Source organism: Physeter macrocephalus, chromosome 8 (assembly GCF_002837175.3).
Source record: "Physeter macrocephalus isolate SW-GA chromosome 8, ASM283717v5, whole genome shotgun sequence".
Taxonomy (NCBI): Eukaryota; Metazoa; Chordata; class Mammalia; order Artiodactyla; family Physeteridae; genus Physeter; species Physeter macrocephalus.
The window spans coordinates 101,526,494-101,548,252 of NC_041221.1; the positions used below are offsets into that span (position 1 = coordinate 101,526,494).

Below are 21,759 nucleotides of genomic sequence, written 5' to 3' on the forward strand. Positions count from 1 at the left end.
TTTTCATTTCTAACAGTGGTGAATTCTGATATTTCATGCCATTATAAAAAGTATCCAATGCATGTCTTTGCCTACAGAGTTCACACTCACCATTTAGGTAAGAACTTTAAACTACATGTTAGATGATATACCACTGTCCTTGCTAATGCTATAAATGTAAAATGTAAATTATATTTGACCTTAAATCTGTTTCAGTGAAAGAGATTTTGTGCAATACCTTGAAATTCTGCATGTTTTTTGATCATATTGTTTTCATGAAAATGCCTAGCATTTGGGGTACTGAAAATATTCATATTTTATTTTGAAATAAGAAAAATAATGCCTTTTATTTTTCTAATACCTTATATAATTATAATTTGTGTTCATTACAGGTAAGGTAGTAAGTGGATACAGAGTAAGAAATGGACAGTGGACACTGATTGGACACCAAAGCCCCCAGCTGCCACAGGTGTGTAGAATCTAGTACAATTTTGAGAGAAAAAAATATTAATCAGATAGTAATTTTAAAAACCCTCATAGAACCCTTGTGAGTTTCTCTAGAATCTAAACATCTCTAAATCTACCTTTACTGTATATCTAAGTTGTATATAACCTCTTTTTTTATAATTTCCAACTTGATGGTTTCCTTATCAGTTCTCTTAATATTTCTAAGCAGGGTGGTAAAGTGTGTGTGTGTGTGTGTGTGTGTGTGTGTGCGTGTGCGTGTTCATCCTCTCTACCCAGGGTGCCCCAAGCCTCACGTTATTAAGGCATGTGGTTCTGGGTTTTATTGATAATTTTAATGAATCATTGTATTTGTCTTCTTTGCAGGCTTTCTACCCTGTAGAAAACCCAGTAGATGTTAGTTTCGGCGACATACTGGCCGCAAGATGTGTATTCACTGGTGAAGGAAGGACAGAAGCCACACACATTGGGTATGATTTCACAAATTCCACTATTTAAAATGATTTTCATTAGGACAAGGCATGAGTATAGGTGACAGTTACCTTTGTGAATGAATGGCAGGCACATTTTTCTCTATTATGAACAATTACAACAAACTATAGCATTTTATGATTTTAGAACTGATTGATTTGGATAAACTCCAGAACATGTACTTACTTTTTCATGCTTCCTTTCTTCCTGCTTATTCAAGACCTTCAGAATCACACCTCTACATATTATAGTTGCCACAAGAGTGTGTATTACTTCCTGTACATCTTAATAAAGAAAGATGTAATGATTATAATTTTTTTTCCTCAAGTGTCCTTTTGCCCTGTGTTCAAATTTAGGTGATTTTATAGGTTTTGCATGTAGTGGTGGCCCTTACTTACTCAGAACCATTGATTTTTTTCTACCTGTTAAAACTTTTATGTATTCATTGTTTTCCAGATAAGAAACCAAATGAGAATAATACTATGCAGTACCTTTTCCATAAGAGAATGTTGAATTTTTAAATAATTTTCAAAATACTGAGGTGCTTTGAAATAAGTATACTTTATAACACCAAGTAAATTTTTCAAAACACTGTGAATCCTTTCAAAAAAGGTTTGCCTAAATTAAAAATGAAAGATAAAGTCTCTTATCATTTCTTTCTGTTAGAAAAGAACCAAGAGCCTCCTTTCCATATTAAACTAGGTTATAAAATATTTACTGATGCCACCTAGAAGATGGAGCTTTAAACCATTTATCTTTTGATCAAAGAGAAGTTACAGAGAGTAGGCGTCTGAAAATATGCATTAGATGCACAGAAGATGATTCTTATGATGACAACACTAGCTGTTGGTTGTCAGGGGAAACAGAAAAGATACTGCTGCAGGTAAAACAAAAAAAAAAGCATTCGAGATGGTGGAATAGGACTTTTTTAGGTCAGTCTAAAAGGGTTTTATATTAATAATCATCAATTTTAAGGCTAAAGATAAAACAAATAGAAAAAAGTCATCAAGTTATATTAAATAAGAAGTTTTTAACAGCTTTACTTTTGGATGACTGATAAATTTGGAAAGGAGACTTGAGTAAAGCAATAAAATTATTGAGTTACATAAAATGGTAACAAAAGGACTGACAAAGTAGACATAATTAGATTTGAAAAGTCTAATAATTCACTTATTAACAGTCTCTACATGAAGTGTAGAGCCTCTGGAACTTTACTTAAACGCCATTGGTTATTAACCTTTGAAATAGACAAACAAAGGAGTAAAAAAATCCCTTTCAACACATTCTTTGTACTAGTTTACAAGTTTAAGTGTGGAATAAGTAGAATATTTTTGCATAGAGGTTCCTGTACAATTTTGGAGGGCTTGTAACTTCGGCCAGATTCTATCCTTTGAGTATCCTCTGTGAGGCAATATCAGCCATAGAAATTAATGACTTGTTATAGTACCAGGATGAGAGGCCAAAGTGATCTCTAGGGGCCTCTTTCGGTTTCATGAGTCCAGAATAATTCTAGTCTTTTTTAAAGTGTGCATTTTGCTTTAAAATAATACCCTAAAATGACTATACCAATCTATCTTTTTGTACATCTCATGTGGACTAAAGAAAATGCCACTTTGTAATTATAAATGAAATAGAAAGAAATTACAGGAAATTAACTTATTGGGTGAGTCCATATTCTGAATATTTAATTTATACTAAGGAAGCAGAAAATTTTGAATAAACTTAAATATGAATTAAATCCTCATAATAATGCAAAGCATTCTTATAGCACTTAATATGCTTTTTAGTAATAACAATAATGCATCTGTTTTGTAAAGTAAAAGATACCACCTCCATAGGGTACTATAGAATCACAATTGAGAATGTAACCAGTATAAAGAGAAAATTAGTATTTTTATGATGTCTTTTAAATTAAATGATACTCTGTAAATCTCCTCTCTCTCTTCTCTGTTCCCATCTAACCCCCACCCCACATACACAAACATGTACTCCCACTGGCACAGGTTTGAGCCCTGAGCATGAAGCTGACTTAAATACAAGTCCCACCTACTACCCAAAGGTCATACGGGGCGAGCAGATGCCCCCTTCAAGCACTGGAATAAAAATGGGCTTCAAGTTTTTTACCTTCTTGTTCTGCAGCCACCTGGAAACTAGGTTTTACTGGAAAATTGTACCATCAGTGGCCTACTAGGAAGATTTTCACTTGAGTGATTCTTCTACCCAATCCTAGCTTAACTCTGTATTAAGCTAGAAATTTTAGGACTGGAGAAAACTTAGCTTAAGTAGAGCAATCATAGTTAACTAATAAAAAAGCCCTTAAAATACTAGGGACAGATTTTTCCATACCAGGGATTCATCTCAAAATATGACCATTAAAAAACAGGTGAATTTAAGACAAATTATGTTAATAAATTTACTTAATGGTAACATTTTAAATCCAGATATATTATGTTTCTTTTTAAATAGTAAATACGAGTAATATATCTTAGGCAAAGTTGCGCTAATGTATATATTGACAATATAGTACTAATTAACCTACCAAGAAGCAATATTTTGTACCTGACTGTATTACATATTTTATATTAAACATGATGCTTCTCTAAATTCATTTCAGATGTTTAGTCAAGTTTAAACAACAAACAAAAAAAGAATTTAAGTGAGTCAGCCAAATAAGCTAATTAAGTCAGCTAATTTGCCTAAAAGTATATATGCTAAAATTTTAAATTAATTCTTGAGAATTGGTAGGTAATATTTACCAGTTTGGTCAATTTGTTGGTCATATTTTTCATTTGGGACCAGTTATTTCATATACATATGAGCAGGTCTAATAAATATTCATAGTTACCAAGCACAACAGTTTAATCAGCATTTAATGTGTATTATATGCAAATAAATTTATATGATCAATAGCCTCTTAATGTAAGTTTTAAAGCACCATGAAACCTCTTAAGAAACAATTCAAAGCTTTGTAAAATAACTTCTTTAAAGTTTTCATATTTCTTTCCAAAATTAGTCTTTTACTGTCATTGGTTATTTTCAAGTCTAGCATCTGTTGAGTGTAAGGGGCAGGGGCTAGGGATGAGGGAATCACCAGAGTGGAGTATCACTGTCTGAAACATAGTCATGGTGTTCCATAATATTGGGGTTTTTATAAATGATACATTTCACAATATTTCATACTTTCTTAAATGTCTATTACATATCTTTATAATATGAAATGATATATTTTTATAAAAACCCTGATAGATGATAGATAGATAGATAAAAGAAAGATAGATAAACAGATAGACCTCAATATTTTTCAGAAATGCTGTAAATTGAGTTTGTAATATTGACCTAACTCAGCAGTATGATGTATTAGGGGTAACAGGTTATGCTGTAATACATTATAAACATCTGTTAAGATAGATTATTCCTTCTTCCTCATTCAACATATATTTATTGAGCATGTACTATTTTCAGGCTCACCAGACTTTGTCAGATTTAAAGCTAGCCTATATATAAGAAGTAGTTCTCACTTAAGCACCTATTATGCATGAAGAGGAAAGAAATGCACCACTGTAATTTGGGGATATAGGTGATGCCAGCTGTCATCATTTAGGGAATCACATTGGCATTAGGGAGTGTTGAAAGGACCATTCAGCAGAGCCAGCGCAGAAGTCTGAACACAGTGTCCCTCCATACTTTCTCATGTTAACAAGCATTAGATTGTCAGAGTTGAATTGCATATGTTGTTCTCTATGGAGATGAAGGGTAGATGTATCACACTTCTCCCTTAGGAACACAGAAAGCAGTTTGGTTTAAAGTCAGATATTTTTTGGGTGAAAGAAAGATGAATGTGGAATAAAACAGGCAAACCGTGTTGCTGATACTAACAATGATTTGAATCCTACCTTGTTTAGGATATGATAGTTTCTGTGTCAGATAGGAGCTCAGAGTTACTTTGACTACAAGTTCAATTATAGATGGAAAGGAATAAAGTATGACTCTTTTCTTTTTCTTCAGCTGTTTAATGAAATTTTCTTTGTGATTGCAAAGATTCTTAAATTGTTTAATCAGCTCAATATTGTATCATAGAGTCAATACCTTAAATGAGCTATATTAGTGAGCTGATTAGGCTGTTTCACAAAATCACATGTGTTTAGAGATGAACATGGGCATGATATTCCCAAACAGGAAATATAGAAGGATCTATACATTGGTTAATTGTAAGTTTCATTTATTACCATACAAATTTATTCAGTTTTTTTCCTTTCATTAATTTGGGAAGGTTTCATTTTGCTTTCCCTCTCTGCATAATGATTCAAGGTTTTCTAAGCCAGGGCCACATCTTAAATTACTTTTCCCTCATTTCACTCTCTTGATCTATACCTTTTTCCTCATTTTGAATGAGGGGAGAGTGGATAATATGGTGGGAGGCTCTGGCTTACTACTTTGGCACCAGCCATTCCTTTTATAGCACATAATTTTCTGACCAACTCCAAAGCTGCTAAAATGTAATTCTTAGCAATGGCATTTTGACACATGAAGATATGTGTAGTGAACGGGTGTTTGCTTGGGATTGCACTTCACTCTTTGCTTTTATTTCATGGGAAAGGCAATTACACTGGCAGGTATCAGATTCAGAGAGTGAGAAGACAAATTATTTTCAAAAGCATAAACGGAGCTTCCCATAACAGGGGCTCATTCCTGTGGTCTCTCAGGGGCTCTACATTTTCAGAGCTTAGAGGAACCACATCCCTGTTTGGAAAAGATTTTTCTTTTTTTTCCTTCCCTTGCTGATGTCATTACTGTTGCTATGGAGAGGAAATAAGTGCCGCATGACACTGCTGGAAAAATCAACACTGATGTATTTCTGTATGGCAAATAATCCATTTCACAGCTTGTTTTTTTATTAGTTGAGGCTTGCTAAAAATTGTCAGAACGAACACCAAAGAGGAAATGTTCCTTTGCCCAAACCACGCTGGTATATAAAAGGTGGTTTATGTGAAGGTGTACCTAAATATTTCCTTCCTAATGATAGTGAAGAGAATGAAATACATAGTAACCCATGTGAATTGAGGAAGAAGAAAACATGTTCTATAAACTATTAGGCATGATTTATATTATCCGGAACTTTTTCTTGGAAATGACCACCCCACTGTTTTAAAATCTATCTTTAACGTTGAGTTATTCAGTTGTACGGCACTACCCCATTCAGGTCTGAGCCCTTAGAAGACATTAGGCCTGGTTTCATTTTGTATCATTCCTCAGGCATTCTTTTCTTCCCTGCTATAGAAGTCAAGGTGCCAAGTCAGATACCAGAGATAACGTTTATGATGTCTTAATATCAACACATGATTCTTGATTCATCTCACCCTGAGGAACAGGCAGTTACCAAAACCAAGATCCCCAACTCTCAGGGTTAAATGGAAAAAGCCACTTTTATATAAACTTGTAATTAATATATGATGTTTCTGTTGAACTGTTCTGAATTTTATTGTTATTAAGTAAATAATTAAGATTTTCCATGAGAAAAATACTTTACTCAATCTATGAGTTTTAACAAATAGAAGAAGTAATAAAGAATAAAAGGATTTAGAAGAGGAAAGAAAGCATCTCATTGCAACTGAAATGCCATTACTGTCAGTAGTATTTGGTGATATCCATGGAGTGACTGCAAAAGAATACTCCATTATTAAGTGGAAATATGCCTTTGACAGTGTGCTTTTGATGTTGAAAACTGTGATGGGTTTTAATGAAAGCTATAAAATAAATGTACAATATTTCCACCTTTGAATCCATTGTTGGAAGATTTACCAGTTGCATTTTTCTTGCATTAAGAATGTGTTTTATGTGAATGACTGATTTGTCGTGTCTGGGTTTTTTTGTTTGTTTGGTTGGGGTTTTTTTTGTTTTTTTTGTTTTTTTTGTTTTTTGTTTTTATTTTTTTGCCTGCAGTGGCACATCTAGTGATGAAATGTGCAACTTATACATTATGTATTACATGGAAGCCAAGCATGCAGTTTCTTTCATGACCTGTACACAGAATATCGCTCCGGATTTGTTCAGAACCATACCACCAGAGGCCAACATTCCAATTCCTGTGAAGTCTGATATGGTTATGATGCATGGACATCACAAAGGTAAAATTGGTGTTTAATTTAAATCAACGTATGATTTTGTATTTTATATTTTCTTATGTGTCTCACTTGACTATATGATTAGTGTTTAAAATCATCCTCCTTCTGTCAAACAATCGCATGTGTACACATAATCTGATTCCCTCTTTTCCCTCTTTATCCTCTATCTCCCCTCCTGACATTCCCCCATCAAAACAGTTAAAGTGAAAACTCTCAACTAGTGATGAAACAGATTCACTTGAGACCAATTCCATAAATGTGGATCTTTCTTCATTTAATTTGTGTTTCTAGTTTCCTCATTTCATTCTTCCCATAACCAGTAATGAATTATTCAGTTTATGAATTTATACACCATGTTCTAAAGAGTGCTGCAGTTTGCCAATGAAAATGGTTATCATCTCCGACCGTACCCTAAATTATCTGTTGAATGAGTCTTCAAGCAAAGAACAGTTCTTGATTTATGAGGCATTACTAGCCTTAGTCTTTTTGGTCTCATTCTCTGAATTGTCCTTTAATTTACTGTTCATCTGCAAAATGGTCATATTGATTGTCACTTCTTTAGTTTAAAATTGCAAAACCCACATACTTTTTTATTGGAGGAAGTATGCTGAGACTTTACTGAGTATTACAAGTTCAGTCTTAATGCCAGAACTTCTTATTTCTTTCTATAGGAAATTTTAGAAAAGAAATTAACATAGCAATCAGTTCATTTATAAAAATCGTAATATATTTATAAAATGTACCTTAAAATGTTCTGAAAATATCCTAAAAATATTACTAGATTCAACTTTTTAAAAATTACAAGCAATTTTATTAATGCATCTTTAAAATTCTGTGTCATTTATATATTACTGAAAGGGTAGTTGATCCAGTTATTAAGTCAGAGTCTGGTACTTGGTAGTTATGCTAGAGTTTTTTGTGAATTACAGCATTTCTACCATATCAATTCTTAATACTATTGTTTTTATGAAATACAAGACCCTGAAAATATTTTTATGTTGATAGCATATTTCCAATAAACTATTTAAAGTATGTAATATATACTGCAAATTTATGCTCAGCTCTTTTGATCCTTTACAGAAACAGTGAATAAAGATAAGACTTCTTTACTACAGCAGCCAAAACGAGAAGAAGTATTAGAACAGGGTATGTATGCTTACTTCTGTAACTAGGCCTATAAAAGTATTCATTATCCAAATAGGCAACCAAATTTTAAAGTTATTGAGGTATTTTAGGTCTTTCTTTATCAGCCTAATACCCTACATATTGCTGATTTTATATAATACACAATTCATGAGAAAATGGTCAAATGTTGCACTTTGGCTTTGAAAATAAAATGCATTAATGTAATTTAGTCCCATTAGATTTTTCTGTCTTTGTTTTACCTTATTTAATGTTGTAACTTTTATATATAGTGCAAGTAAGTGCAGCTATAATCATTAGAAACAATCAGTGGGCTGCTTTTGAAACCTTATGACCTTTAACATTTAAATTCTTGTATGTTTTGTATGGTGTGTTCATAACTATATCTGAGGTTCAAGAAAAAAAGAAATTAAGAATTAAACATATCTTGCCTCTCTTTTAAGTCGTTCTTCTCTGCCTTCAGTTAAGGTAGGCGGGATTATCATCTTATGCATTTGTAGTTTTGTGTTAAGTTGCCATCTGATGAGTTAGGAAAGCTTCATTCTTCCTCTGTTCTGTTTATTTAAAGTGGTAATATTTGATGTTGTAGGTAATATTTGATGTTGTAGGTCATATACTGTATGTGCTGGCACTGAAAATTTATTCTCCTGAATCTTGCTTTCTTGCCAGTTAAATTGGAAGATAGTACTTTGTGTTAGGTGTTGAAGTATGTTATCAAGTCGTTTTTGGCCTAGATGTAATATATTTAAAAGCATTAGTTTAATGTTAATGCAAAAATGCTTCTATTGACAACATAAAGTGTATAGGAAATAGATAGGATTTTTCTATTAGCAACTTACAGAAATTTGCGACTCTTTGGGTATTGTAAACCACTGTAGGAATTCTTCAAAATGTGTTCTGTTAAGTCTAGGTCAAAGATATTACTCTTGCCCTAATAGCATTTGCAAAATTAAAAACTCAAACTTTTTAAAGGAAAAAAATGCATTCTGAAAGGAGAATAGGGTAAACTGTAATATAAAAGTTTTGAAATTATATAGAGTATGTTCCATAACACCTCATTCTAACAAAGTGGCTTAAAAATAAACTTAGCTCAAAGTTGTTTCTATTTTTGTATTAAGTCAAAAAAAGGGAGATGATTTTATAGTGAATAATTTATGCTAAGTGGTTCCTACTAAACTATTGAGTATGACTTAAAATAGCTAAATTTATCAATCCTGTGTATATAATTTGTAAGGAAGTCAATAATTGTAGCCTAAATATAGTAGTTTTAAGTGTTTACTATAACTGTCCAGAAATTTAATCAGACTTAACATGAATTATTTTGACATTGCACACACTGTTTGAACTGTATGTCTTTGAAATAATTGGAGTCATCTTAGAACACATTTCCAAATACCAACATATGTGGTACAGTGTGGAATGAGATCACCATTTAGTAGGTGCAGCTTGTAAAATGTTTCTATGGAAACTGAGGCTGGACTTTTTTCCTTTTGAAGTTATTTGAGTTGATAAAGAAAGACATTGAAACCCCTGAAAGATTAGAAACCCGGAGGTTTTATTAGCAGAGGAACCTTAAATATTAGATTTAATCTGTTCTTTTCAAACCGTAGGATTTTAGGAGGTGTCATGTATGCCTAAAAACCAAGTCCTTTAATACACTTTCATATATTGCCATTCATTTACCCTTTTATGTTTGATAGCATATACATATATTATTAAGAAGCTTAAATATACCCTTATATATTTATTGATATATTGGGCTATATACCCAGTATAGTCTTAATGGTTTCAGAGAAGAATTCTATGGATACATAAATTATTTTCCTGTAGTTACCGTTTTATTCTACTTATGAATAAAAATGCTGTAAAGTGATTTAACTTGGGAAGAAAAAACCAGTAGTCTGACTCAATTTTCATACTGAAGAAAATAGGCTGTGGCATTCATATGTTGAAATTAGTAGGTCCATCAGAATGTCACCTCCTAGTTTATGTGAAGACAAATACCTCACCAAAAGCTATTTCAATGGCCATTGTAGCCTCTCTATTATTCTATTAGTCTTTGGGGATCACCAGCCTGGAATTTAAAGAGAAATATAGAAATATTCCAAATGCATATTTGTACACATAGTTTATTTGATTTGCTAGTTAGATCAATCTATCTCCTTGCAATACACAGGGCAAATCTACTCATTACTGAGAGAGTATCCCATTCTTCTCAGAGATGTTTGTTTGCACAAAATGTCTATTTGTATTCATTCCCTGGGGTGTTAAATTGACCAAGTAGATGATAGGAGGGCTCTAATTATTCAAATAAATTACACCATGTAGGCTGATTTTTAAAGAAATCCCTCAGACTTAACCCTTTGCCTTATTTTGGTATTCTGGCAAAAACAAGTTATGTTCAAGTACTCCTCCTGGTTGTATTGATTCTTTCAATATTTTAAGTCTCCGATACATAAAAGCCCTGAATGATTTCAGTTGTGCTAGCCATAAACTAACAGCATCTATGTTGGTCACACAGGATATAAAACTCCCATTGGAAATAGAACAGTTGAGGGACAGGAAAGAAAAGACCCAAAACATAAGAGGACATGTACCCAAAGGCAAGCTCTGTACCCATCAGTGACTAAATAATAGAGAAAGTTCTACCTGGATAATACAAACAATATTTTTTTTTTGCTTCCTGTCTTAATACATTGGCAAAGCAGACAGGAAGATAAAGGTCATGATATGTCATAAATGCTGTGTTGGAAAGAAGGGATGCCCTTTACTGAGGTAGTAAAAAAAAAAAAAAAGAGAGAGAAAGACTCATATGCCATAGGCTGAAAAAAAGAAATGTAGCAGTGCCACAAATGGACAGGAAGTAGTAGGTACCTCCAACATGGAGAGAAAAAAAAACCAAAGCAAACTAATAATCTGTTTAACACAGGTTTATCTAATACTCTATTTCCACAGGAGAAATATGTGTTTTATTTCCTTTTAAATGCTTATCACTAAAATTGCTAGCTATTAATTTTCACCAGAATATTAACATTGACCAGAAGTTAACTAGTTTGAAAGAGACATCTGAGTTTTGTGTGAATCCATGTAGAATTGCCCATCCTGTGCTTACTCAGAAGCACACTAACCTGCTGCAGCATCCTTGTCTGCCTTTGCTGCCTCTTGAACAAAATTTGGCCAAAGGCAAATGTATTTCAGACTCTATCTCAAAAAGTATAATTATGGAGACACCAGAGGAACCTCATTATATGGACATCTTTACCTATCAGGTTGTCCTGGATCATGCAACAGTGGAAAACATTTTTTTAAATAAATTTATTTATTTTATTTATTTATTTTTGGCTGTATTGGGTCTGTTGCTGCGCGCGGGCTTTCTCTAGTTGTGGCGAAGGGGGGCTACTTTTCGTTGCGGTGCGTGGGCTTCTCATTGCAGTGGCTTCTCTTGTTGCAGAGCATGGACTCTAGGTGCATGGGCTTCGGTAGTTGTGGCTCATGGGCTCAGTAGTTGTGGCTTGTGGGTTCTAGAGCGCGGCATCTGTAGTTGTGGCTTGCAGGCTCTAGAGTGCAGCCTCAGTAGTTGTGGCGCACGGGCTTAGTTGCTCCACGACATGTGGGATCTTCCCAGACCAGGGCTCGAACCCATGTCGCCTGCATTGGCAGGCGGATTCTTAACCACTGTGCCACCAGGGAAGCCCAACAGTGGAAAACATTTTAATGAGGCTTTAATTAAATCTGCAGAGATTTTTAAAAAATAATGCTTATTAGAATTTTTTAATTATATTCATTATAGAATATTTGGAAGTTATAGAAAAGTATGAAGAAGTAAACAAAAATCATCCATAATCCCCAGAAATATAGGTGTATATGTACACCCTGTGTGGAGTATATATTTTACATATATATGTATATTATTTTTAAAATATTTAGATCATAATGTATGTACATTTTTGTATCTTCTTTTTAAAATACCATATCTTGAATATTTCCTCCAACTATAAAAATTATTGGCATGCAGGATTTTTAATGACTGCATAATATGTGTATATTCCTGCCCATAGTGCTTTGAAAATAGCCTATTTGTCTACAGGTGAGCTTAGGTGAATGAGTTGATTATGCCTGCTTCTATGCAGAAAAACACTAATGGCTATTCAAAACAAACGGAAATGTCACCAAGCTTTGAAAACGTTGTAAGTGAAGAATTCCCTGTGTATGTAATAAGTACAATAAGCTAAACAATAAAACCCAACTAGACAGTGATTCTGGGTGGAGGAAATGAATCCTAGGAGACTATACAGAATGAGAAAGATGTTGAGATTTTTTCAGATTTTTCACACACAAATGTATCTTTTACTTATATGTTCTGGTTGGCACTTTTAGGAGACTAAGCCATGGTTTTTTTCTCTTTATTTCTTATGCATTATGATTTTTTATATATGTTCACTATAATAAAGTTACAACCTGAACGTTCTATCAACACTGTTTAGGCAAGGAATGTAGGCTGAAACTAAAAGGCATGCCAGCTTCAAGCACGAATCTATACAACTACATTTAGGAGTTCTGAATTTGGGTGTTTCTATCCTTTAAAATTCAAAGTATAGATCTACTGTTGAAACTTATGTCAGTTGTATTGGGAAGATTTTATGTCTTAAAAAAACTCAAGGCAGGGACTTCCCTGGTGGCCAGTGGTTGGGAATCTGCCTGCCAGAGCAGGGGACATGGGTTTGAGCCCTGGTCCTGGAGGATCCCACATGCCGCGGAGCAACTAAGCCCGTGCGCTGCAACTACTGAGCCTGCGCACCACAACTGCTGAAGCCCACACGCCTGGAGCCGGTGCTCCACAACGGGAGAGGCCACCGCAGTGAGAGGCCCACACACCACGGCGAAGGGTAGCCCCCGCTTGCCGCAGCTGGAAAGGGCCCGCGGGCAGCAACGAGGACCCAACGCAGCCAAAAATAAATAAATAAATAAATAAATTTTTAAAAAAAAACCTCAAGGCAGAATTGAAAGTCAAATCTGCATTACCAGTATGTCCTTGTTATTGTACGTTATTCTCTGGACAGCATTTCTTTTGCTGCAGATAGGACCTTTAGCATGTTTTATTCAGTTTGCTCCAGACTCTTCTCATTGTAGTCTTCATGCCCTCATATGATCAATCTTTATACTCAAAGGTCAGCATGAGCTACTATATTCCCAAAGCAGGAGGAATATGACAAAAATACAATTTGTAGAGGGAAAACACTCCATGGCCCCAGATAGTTAAAGGTCTTCAGACACCTTCTGTGAAACAGAATAATTTCACAATGGTTTTATGCTAACAAAAATGAATTACCATTGGCTTGTTTTATCAAATAAGCAGAATCAAGGGAACAAAGTTGCAACTTAACACAATAGTAGTCTTCTGTAAAAGCTTATTAAAGTAACAGTTGATAAACCATTTATGAGAAGAGCGAAACACAGGCTGGGCTTAGTAGTTAAAATTTATATTCCTTTGTTGTTCAAAATAGGACACTCCCTTCATCCCCTAATAAAGTCCAAATGATTTTAGTAGCATCTTCTTAGCTTATTCCAAGCATTCTCAATACCACTTTGCTGTTTTAAAGAAGATACAAGTCTTGTTTGTATTTCCGTTCAGTTTGTTATGATTTGTGAGCAGCTCACAAGTCTTTATTTATTGAACTCATCTATCAAACACAACTCTAAATACCCGCCAAGGCTCTGGGAAGCTGAGTGGATGCTCTTTTGAATTGGTTTCCTAATAACAGAATAGGCAGATATGAATGATCATTTATCGCATGGTTGGCCTTTCTGATATAGATCAGTGTGTATGGCAGTTGCAAAAGTCATCATCTCCTAACTTCTCCTTTTTCACATTTGTCTCATTTTCTTAAAAAAAGAAAAGAGTTAAAAGGCTCATTTCTGATTGTTTCCCAATCAGATGAGCCCTATAGGAGGAAAAAGTAATAAAGTATGATCCTTGAGGTGGTCATCATGATCATGTGTTTTATTTCTCTAAGGCTAGTAGGATAAATGTTGTGGGTTAGTAATAAGTAAACAGTCAGTAAGCCAAATCAACTTTAACCAGAAGGCAAAGTGTCAGCTATGACTGACTCATAAACTAAAATATGAAAATCTAAAAAGAAATGCTTTTATCTTTTCATTCGTCATATCCCTCTTATTAATCAGTTGTTGTTGCATGATTGTGATCTCATTAGCTTGGTTACTTGGCATATTTTGTCAGTGGTTAAACTGCTAATGAATACCCTATTTACTCTCCATGTACCATAGAAATAACAGAGCAATAAGCAGTAACAAAAGCTGTTTGTTTTAGGTAATGAAGTACTAGTGATTTGTGTGGGAAATGGCAGTTTATATTCTGAAAGATTACCAAGAGGCTCTTGATCACTTTAAAAGTAAAAATGCCTGCCACAATTAAGATTTTATGCTGTCTGAAAGTAGGGATACTTATTTTTTAATCCAATAATCTTAAAGCATTTTATTAAAAGAAAAAAGCAGGGGGTACTTTTTCAAGGTATGTTACCATCTTGTTTAGTTTGATCTTACCATATTCCTGAAAGTAAACCAGAGAAACTTCCATGCTGGTGGGAGGGAATAGTGAGTGATCCCAACTAAATAGAAAAATGTACATTGAGCCATCAAATAGTTAACACAAGCACACAGCTAACAAACTTGGAGTTTAGTTGGTAGTGTTTTAGACTCTCTTGTGTTATGCTGTGTTCCTTTTCTTGACACATTAGCTGCTACTTCACTAGTGTTTCCTAAATTCCAAACCCACTCAGCCAAATAACTTAAAAGACCTAGAGCATTTCTGCATTTCTTAAGATAAGAATCAAAGTTTGAAGTGAGGAAAAGAAAGAAATGGAACTCACTGCAGCCTAAAATCATCAAGGAAAAATTTTTATCTTTACTAATGCAGAAGCCATTTATAACACAGTTTTCATTCCAGAATCATTTATTGAGTATCTGCTGTAATAGGAACAGTACTAATCACTGGAAATATGACAATATATAAGAAATGAGAGGGGGTTATTTTTATATAAAATCACATTTATACCTTTCCATTTGTCCCTTTTCAGATAATTTTAATGTACGAAAAAAGTTTTTTTAGATCATCTTAGAGAATTTTATCATACATGTAAGGTGTATTTGCCAGTGGTAAGTGAAAACTATTAAAGAGAATAGAAAATAGAAAACTTTTCTACTTTTTCAAGCCAAAAATAAACCAGTCATTATTCTTAGGCCAGTTTTGTGCAAATTACTATTGTATGTATGTATTGACTAATTTATTAGAGTCTTATAAGTTATAATAAGAAGACAAGCCAGGATAGGACAAAAAAAACTTGTTCAGTTAAATCATAAACCTGGCACCTGAGCTCAGTAGACTGTTACTTTAAAAAGAAAAAAAAAATTTAATATAGTAAGATTGACAGGTCTGAGGTGAATTCACAGGAAAGAGATACGGCCAGTACAGAAAAGATAAGTGAACCTGGATCCAATATAGTGATACTTCGAAGGTGGATCCCTCGGTCAGGCTGTCTCCTTCAAATCCAAGTTCAACATGCTACCAGCTGTGCACCTTAGTACTGTGCCATTAGATTCCTCATCTAAAATGAGGACAGTAAGTATTTCACAGAGGTTAAATGTGTTCTATCGTATAAAGCACTCAGTAAAGTGACTTGGTCATGCTGAGCTCTCAAAAAATATTAGCTGCTATTACTATTATTGTCATTTGTAGTATATAAAGTACTTCTTTATATGTTATCTCTGTCGAGAATAAGTAGGGTAATTATACCTCCCAGTTTTTCCAGGATTGTACCAGTTTATGCCTAGTATAAATATTAACAACACCCCTTTCTTTTCTCAAATGTGTCCCAGTTGGGTAATTAAATTATATGGTCTGCTTAGCAGCAGGACCCAGAATAGAATTAGAGAATACTACCCTGAAACACATAGGTTAACTGAGCTGAGGAGAAGGGGTCATAACTGGGAAGTATCTAGGGGACGCAGGTTATCCTCAATCACAAGTCAGTTGCACAAAGGTCAAGCAGCTTTAATAGCATTCCAGACAGACTTTTCCATCGAAGGCAGGGGTGAGGGTCTGTTCTGAAGACGAAGGGGTAGTCCTTCAGCATGACAATTATGGGGTGATAAGAATCTCAGGTGAGTACTGGTGGGAGGGAGGGAAAGGGTGATGTTGACAAATCGGCAGCTATGAATCAAATGACTTTGTGATTCACTGGTGAGAGAAAAATGAATCTAGGTTTCTGCATTGATTGTCCCAAAAACATGGTTTCATCACTGAGAGAGATACTATAAAAAAAATAAAGTCTGGGGAGAAGATTAAGAGCCCAGGTTTAGACATGTTGAGTTCAAAATCCCATTGAAATAGACATTCAATCCAAGTGGAAATTTCCAGATGGCAGTTTTATATACCACTAGGTTCTAGGTTCTAGGAAATCTCCAGATTTTGGAGTCACTTTCTGAATGTAGCAGCTTAAGCTTTGTGAGTGGCTGAGATCACTTAGTAGGAAGAAGTCTTAGCCAGGGACAATAAAAGTACGCCAGGGATAGACCTCAGAAAACAGGAGCATTCCATATGTTGGGCAGAATAAGAGGAAGCCAAGATGACAGGTGAAGATCTGGAAAGAACAACACTATAAGGAGAGAGGTTCTGAGGGAACTATAAAAGTGCTACATGCCACCAGTAGGTCAGGATGAAGAGTCTATTGGCTTTGGCAACTAGGAGCTCTTGAGCAACTCATGCAGAAGCCATACAGGAGTGAAGTAGGGAGTGGAAGCAAATGCCTTCGATTTAGGAAGAAAGAGGATATGAGGAAGGATGAAGCAGCACATAACCCCACACTGTCCAGTATGGTAGAGACTAACTGCATGTGGCTATTCAACTTTGAATACAAATGAATTAAAAGTAAGTAAACTTAAAAAAAAAAGTAAGTAAACTTAAAAGTTAAGTTTCTCAGTCTTACTGGCCACATTACAAATACTCAATAGTCCCATGTGTCTAGGAGCTATCATATTGGCAGCACAGGTATAGACTATTTCCATTATCATAGAAAGCTCTTGTAGATGGTGCTGGAACTTGTTAAAGAAAGAGGGAAAATGAAAAAGCTTAAAAGACATACTGTGTCAGAGGAGGGTCTCGTCTCACCTCCATGACCATTCAAGATAAGCCCGAAGTGAGTGTGTTTATAGCCTGAGTCAAATCTTTGGCGGAGTAATTGTATTAGAAAAGGAAAGAAAAAGGAGATGGGAAAGGCTTTAGAAGGCTCAGGGAGGGCTGGCATCCAGAACACTGGGGTAGGGATAGTTCTTTCTCCAAAAACAGACTAATAAAAAAAATTTTTTAAAAAGGAGAGAGAGACAAAGTGCAGAAGTGCAGGTACAACCTTCTTTGGCAAAATCAGGAAGCAAATCACAAAGGCAGCCGTAATGACTTGTTGAGAAAATAGAGGGCTGTAAACTTAAAGGTGGCTTTTTTCCATTATGAAAATCCCGATACGAAACAGAAACTGATTTTTTAAAATTTTAGGTAAACAATAGATTGAATCAGACGCATGTTGCAACTAGAGTTTATATCTTTGTCGTTAGTAATTATAATAGCTATAATTTAGTGATATCTACTTTATGAAATACACTGGACTGGGCATTTTACATTAACTATCTTCTTTAAATCCACAAAACAATTTTTAAGGGTAGTTGTCATTATCTATTTTAAAAAGTAAAGTAACTTGCTTAAAGGCACAGAATAGCTATTAAGTGTCAGGGGTTGGATCCGAACAGTAGTGTGAAATGCAGACCAGACATTGGGTAATAACAATACAAGGAAAGAGCAGAGTGCTGTAGGTACACATAGCAGCAACTCGTAATCTGATTGTCAAGGCAGGCTTTTTGGATGTAAGTGACGCCTAAGTAGCATCTGAAGGTTGAGGAACTAGTTGATTACTAGGGAGAGAATGTCCCAGGAAGAAGAAACAACATCTTCTTAGAGTTGGCATTCAAGGAAGTAAAAGTCCAATATGGCTATAATATAAACTGAAAAGAAAAAGAGAATATTGAGAAATGAAACTGGGGTAGAGACCACCCAACTTCCTCTGTTTATATTCTGTTCCATCCATTGTACTCAAGGTTAGGTAGATTTCCTCAATCAGGATCTTAACATGACTAAGAAAGACGGTTAACGTTTTGGGATTTCATATATTCCATACACCAGAAGAGAAAAAAAAAGAAACCTTTCTGGTCTGTGCATAAGAATGTAAGAGATAGCCATCTAGTGGGCTCCTGCATGTAATCTCTAGAAGTGAGATGCTGCTCTGAAGCTATGTTCTCACAAGGCCAGTGCATTTGTGTGGAGCCAAGCCTCTTACGTTGCTAAATTTTTGTTTTCCTAACCCAGTGATCGTTGTAAATGATCATTTCAAAGGAACCGAGTACTCTGTTTTTGGTATTTTATCACAGGTTTTAGATTTTTACTGACAAACCTGAATAACTATGCATAGTTCTAAGCCTGTGTTCCTCCATCAACATTAGCCTAATGTCATGGATTCAAGTTTTAAAATTCTGTTCTTTTTCTGTTCCTGAAATCATCTTGTTTTTATCTTCTATATAAAATGTTTCATTGCACAACAGCATATTAAGCTATTTATATTTAGTGTGTGGGGCAGGAGAATTACACAGTAATAGGTTAATTTCCCTTCTGTAAGGCAGAATGCCACTGTGGCCTACCAGAATTGGTTGCATTGTAATTTGCTTTGTTCATTTTACTGATATTGGCCCTAATACTTGGTAATTATTTTCTGATTGAAGATCTCACCTAGGATAAGCTGCTTTCATGGGCAAGAATTGAAAACCTACTTTGAATCATTAAACCAAGATTATTTATAAACATGACAGGATCTCAGCGTCATTTTAGAAAGACTTCATATCCCCTTGCACCAATATTTTAATAACATATTCTTTAGTGGAATGTATCCTGGCTAAACCAGTTATTATTTTTATTTCCTAGTGGTCATAAAAAAGATTTTATAAATGTTATCTGATCATGCTATAAATGTAATTAAAACTTAAGCAAAAGGACTCCACAATCATAAGTTTCATTAGCAGCACAGTATAGAGTGAGAAAAGGAAGAACTGTGGGTTTCCTTTGGGTTTGGGTTAGAAAAGCAGATTTATGATTCCATTGAGAATATACATGTTTCCCATTCACACAGTTGATGTGAATGGATTTGAAGCCATAGATGTAACTGATGAGGATTAAAATGCTTCATGAGCCTTCCATAGTTGTATTTTGTATCTGTTGTAATATTTTATAAATAATTTGTTTTCATGGAATTATATTATCATATCCAAGTTTACTTCTTAGTACAGGAAGACATGAAATACATTTCAGTGATGTATCATTCCAATGGTACTAGTTTGTTAAAATCTCTTTTGCTTGAAACTGATATAAAAATATTCTTTTCTCACAAAATTATTTTTCTGGAATTTATTCGTTTCTTATTTAAAATAAACAACTGGAGCTACTTACAGTAACACAGTTAACAAAATAATAAAACTTTGGTTTTCCAGTTGCCAAGTGGATGTTAGATTTTTTGTGTTTTATAGCACCTGCTCAAAAATATGCATTTAATTTTTTGTGGATTACACTTTAATAGGCTTTTAGAAGACAACTTCAAAGGATTTGCCTGTGAAGATAGCTGTTTTCTGATGTAGCTGTTGATAATATTTTATTTTAGAAAGCTGATGAACTCTGACTTCCAAATCAATCCAAACTAACCTTGTAAAAACCATTTATTAAAACATGCCCTGCAGTCACATACACATTATTTTGTTTCTACTATTATGCTAATAGAGGTTATTTAGTGTTGTTGGCTCCTGAGATAACAGAAGGAAATGGGTGGTTTGTAAAATGAAATGTGAAGCATATTATTTTTTCATTGTTATGGAAAATCATCTTTTTCTCCCCATGCTTGAACATCTGAGAGCAACCTTCTCTCTCACTTATTATGAGGAATCAGGAGGTGATATTATTTAAGGCACAAAATTTTGTAAATTTTGCAATCTTATCAACTCTCCACCCCTTATCGCTTCTCTTTTTTTCACAGGTGATTTCTATTCACTACTTTCCAAGCTACTAGGAGAAAGGGAAGATGTTGTTCATGTGCATAAATATAATCCTACAGAAAAGGCAGAATCAGAGTCAGACCTGGTAGCTGAGATTGCAAACGTAGTCCAAAAGAAGGATCTTGGTCAGTCTGGTGCCAGAGAGAGTGCAGAACATGAGAGGGACAATGCTCTTCTTGTCAGAGACAGAATTCACAAATTCCACAGACTAGCATCTACTTTGAGGCCAGCAGAGAGCAGAGTTTTGTCATTACAGCAGCCGCTACCTGGTGAAGGCACCTGGGAACCAGAACACACAGGAGGTGCGTTTAGGGCTTCTTTTAAAGAATAAAATGTGAAATGCTACAATCCACATAAGCAAAATCTGAAGGGAATAAAAATTAATGGGCGAGAAAGCTCACCAATGAAAAGGACTTATCATTAGAAAAAACATGACTCATATTTGGGTTGTCAGATATCACCTTTGTTTGAGGAGTTTTTCTTTTTGTTTTGGTCCAGTACTATCAGTACGTAAATTCAGTTTCTGTTCAGTTGGTGAGCCAGAATTACTAAGACCCAAAATCTTTGGATCATATTGGGAGGGTGGCATATGAAATTCAGGGTAACAGATTCTTACGAAATCAACATTCTCCATTTAGTTCAATGGGAATAAACTGAAAATTCAAACCTGATATGTAAAGTCCTGGCGTATGAAATGGTTATACACTACCTTCCTTTAAGGTAATTAAATTCCTCTCAGAGGAATCTTATACTTCCAACATTCTCATCCAATTGACTTGTAAAATGTAACCATTTTTATAACTTTGATTTCTTAAGCTCCATTATCAATTACTATCTTAATTGGAAAGTTGAGTAGTTATATCTGAAGGGACCTCCAGCAAGTCAGCAACTATCCGATTTATCTTTACTTCTAACCAGGATTGGCTTCTGTAATTAGAGGACAATACCTTATTCCCTTCAGGTTTCTGTACCAGCAAGCTATGGATGCCTCATCTTTGTCTTTAATTGTGTTGTGGCTTCTGTGATATTGATTGTGTTTCATGTTACTTGCTAATGTGGAAAGCCAGATAATACAGCAAGTGGAGATAATCCCCAAAAAAGTAACGGATATGCATGCATGGCAGCTGTCCATGCGTGGGCTGGAATGGCACAGGCTGCCAGCTTGATGTTTTCAAATACAGCTTTGCAGGAAGCCATAAATTATTCAACACCCAACTGATTTTTATTTATAATTGAAAAAAATTAGAATGCAGTGCCTTTTGCTCACACAGGAGTTTCAAGCATTGTCCATTAGAACTGGCCTAATAGTCTCTATGAGATGTTAAATGGAACCCAGATTTTTACCTCTTCATATTTAAACAGGGTCAGCCCTGCTCTAACTCCTTCTAAACTTACCTAATAAAACTGTGTTTCTCAAGAGGTG

At 34.7% G+C, this 21,759-nt stretch overlaps 1 protein-coding gene across 13 annotated transcripts in view; it reads left to right on the forward strand.

Moving 5' to 3' along the window:
- The window catches only part of PAM (peptidylglycine alpha-amidating monooxygenase), a 285,194-nt gene that overhangs the window by 221,810 nt on the left and 41,625 nt on the right, over nt 1-21,759 (forward strand). For 7 of the 13 annotated variants that reach the window (XM_028493105.2, XM_024120931.3, XM_024120939.3 and 4 more), the window contains 6 exons: nt 17-97; nt 372-448; nt 811-914; nt 6,856-7,040; nt 8,118-8,183; nt 20,318-20,638. In XM_028493105.2, coding sequence (XP_028348906.1) covers nt 17-97; nt 372-448; nt 811-914; nt 6,856-7,040; nt 8,118-8,183; nt 20,318-20,638 — 834 coding nt within the window. The remainder of the gene's footprint in view (nt 1-16; nt 98-371; nt 449-810; nt 915-6,855; nt 7,041-8,117; nt 8,184-20,317; nt 20,639-21,759) is intronic. The other 6 variants (XM_024120952.3, XM_024120953.3, XM_028493106.2 and 3 more) reach the window with 1 other exon arrangement.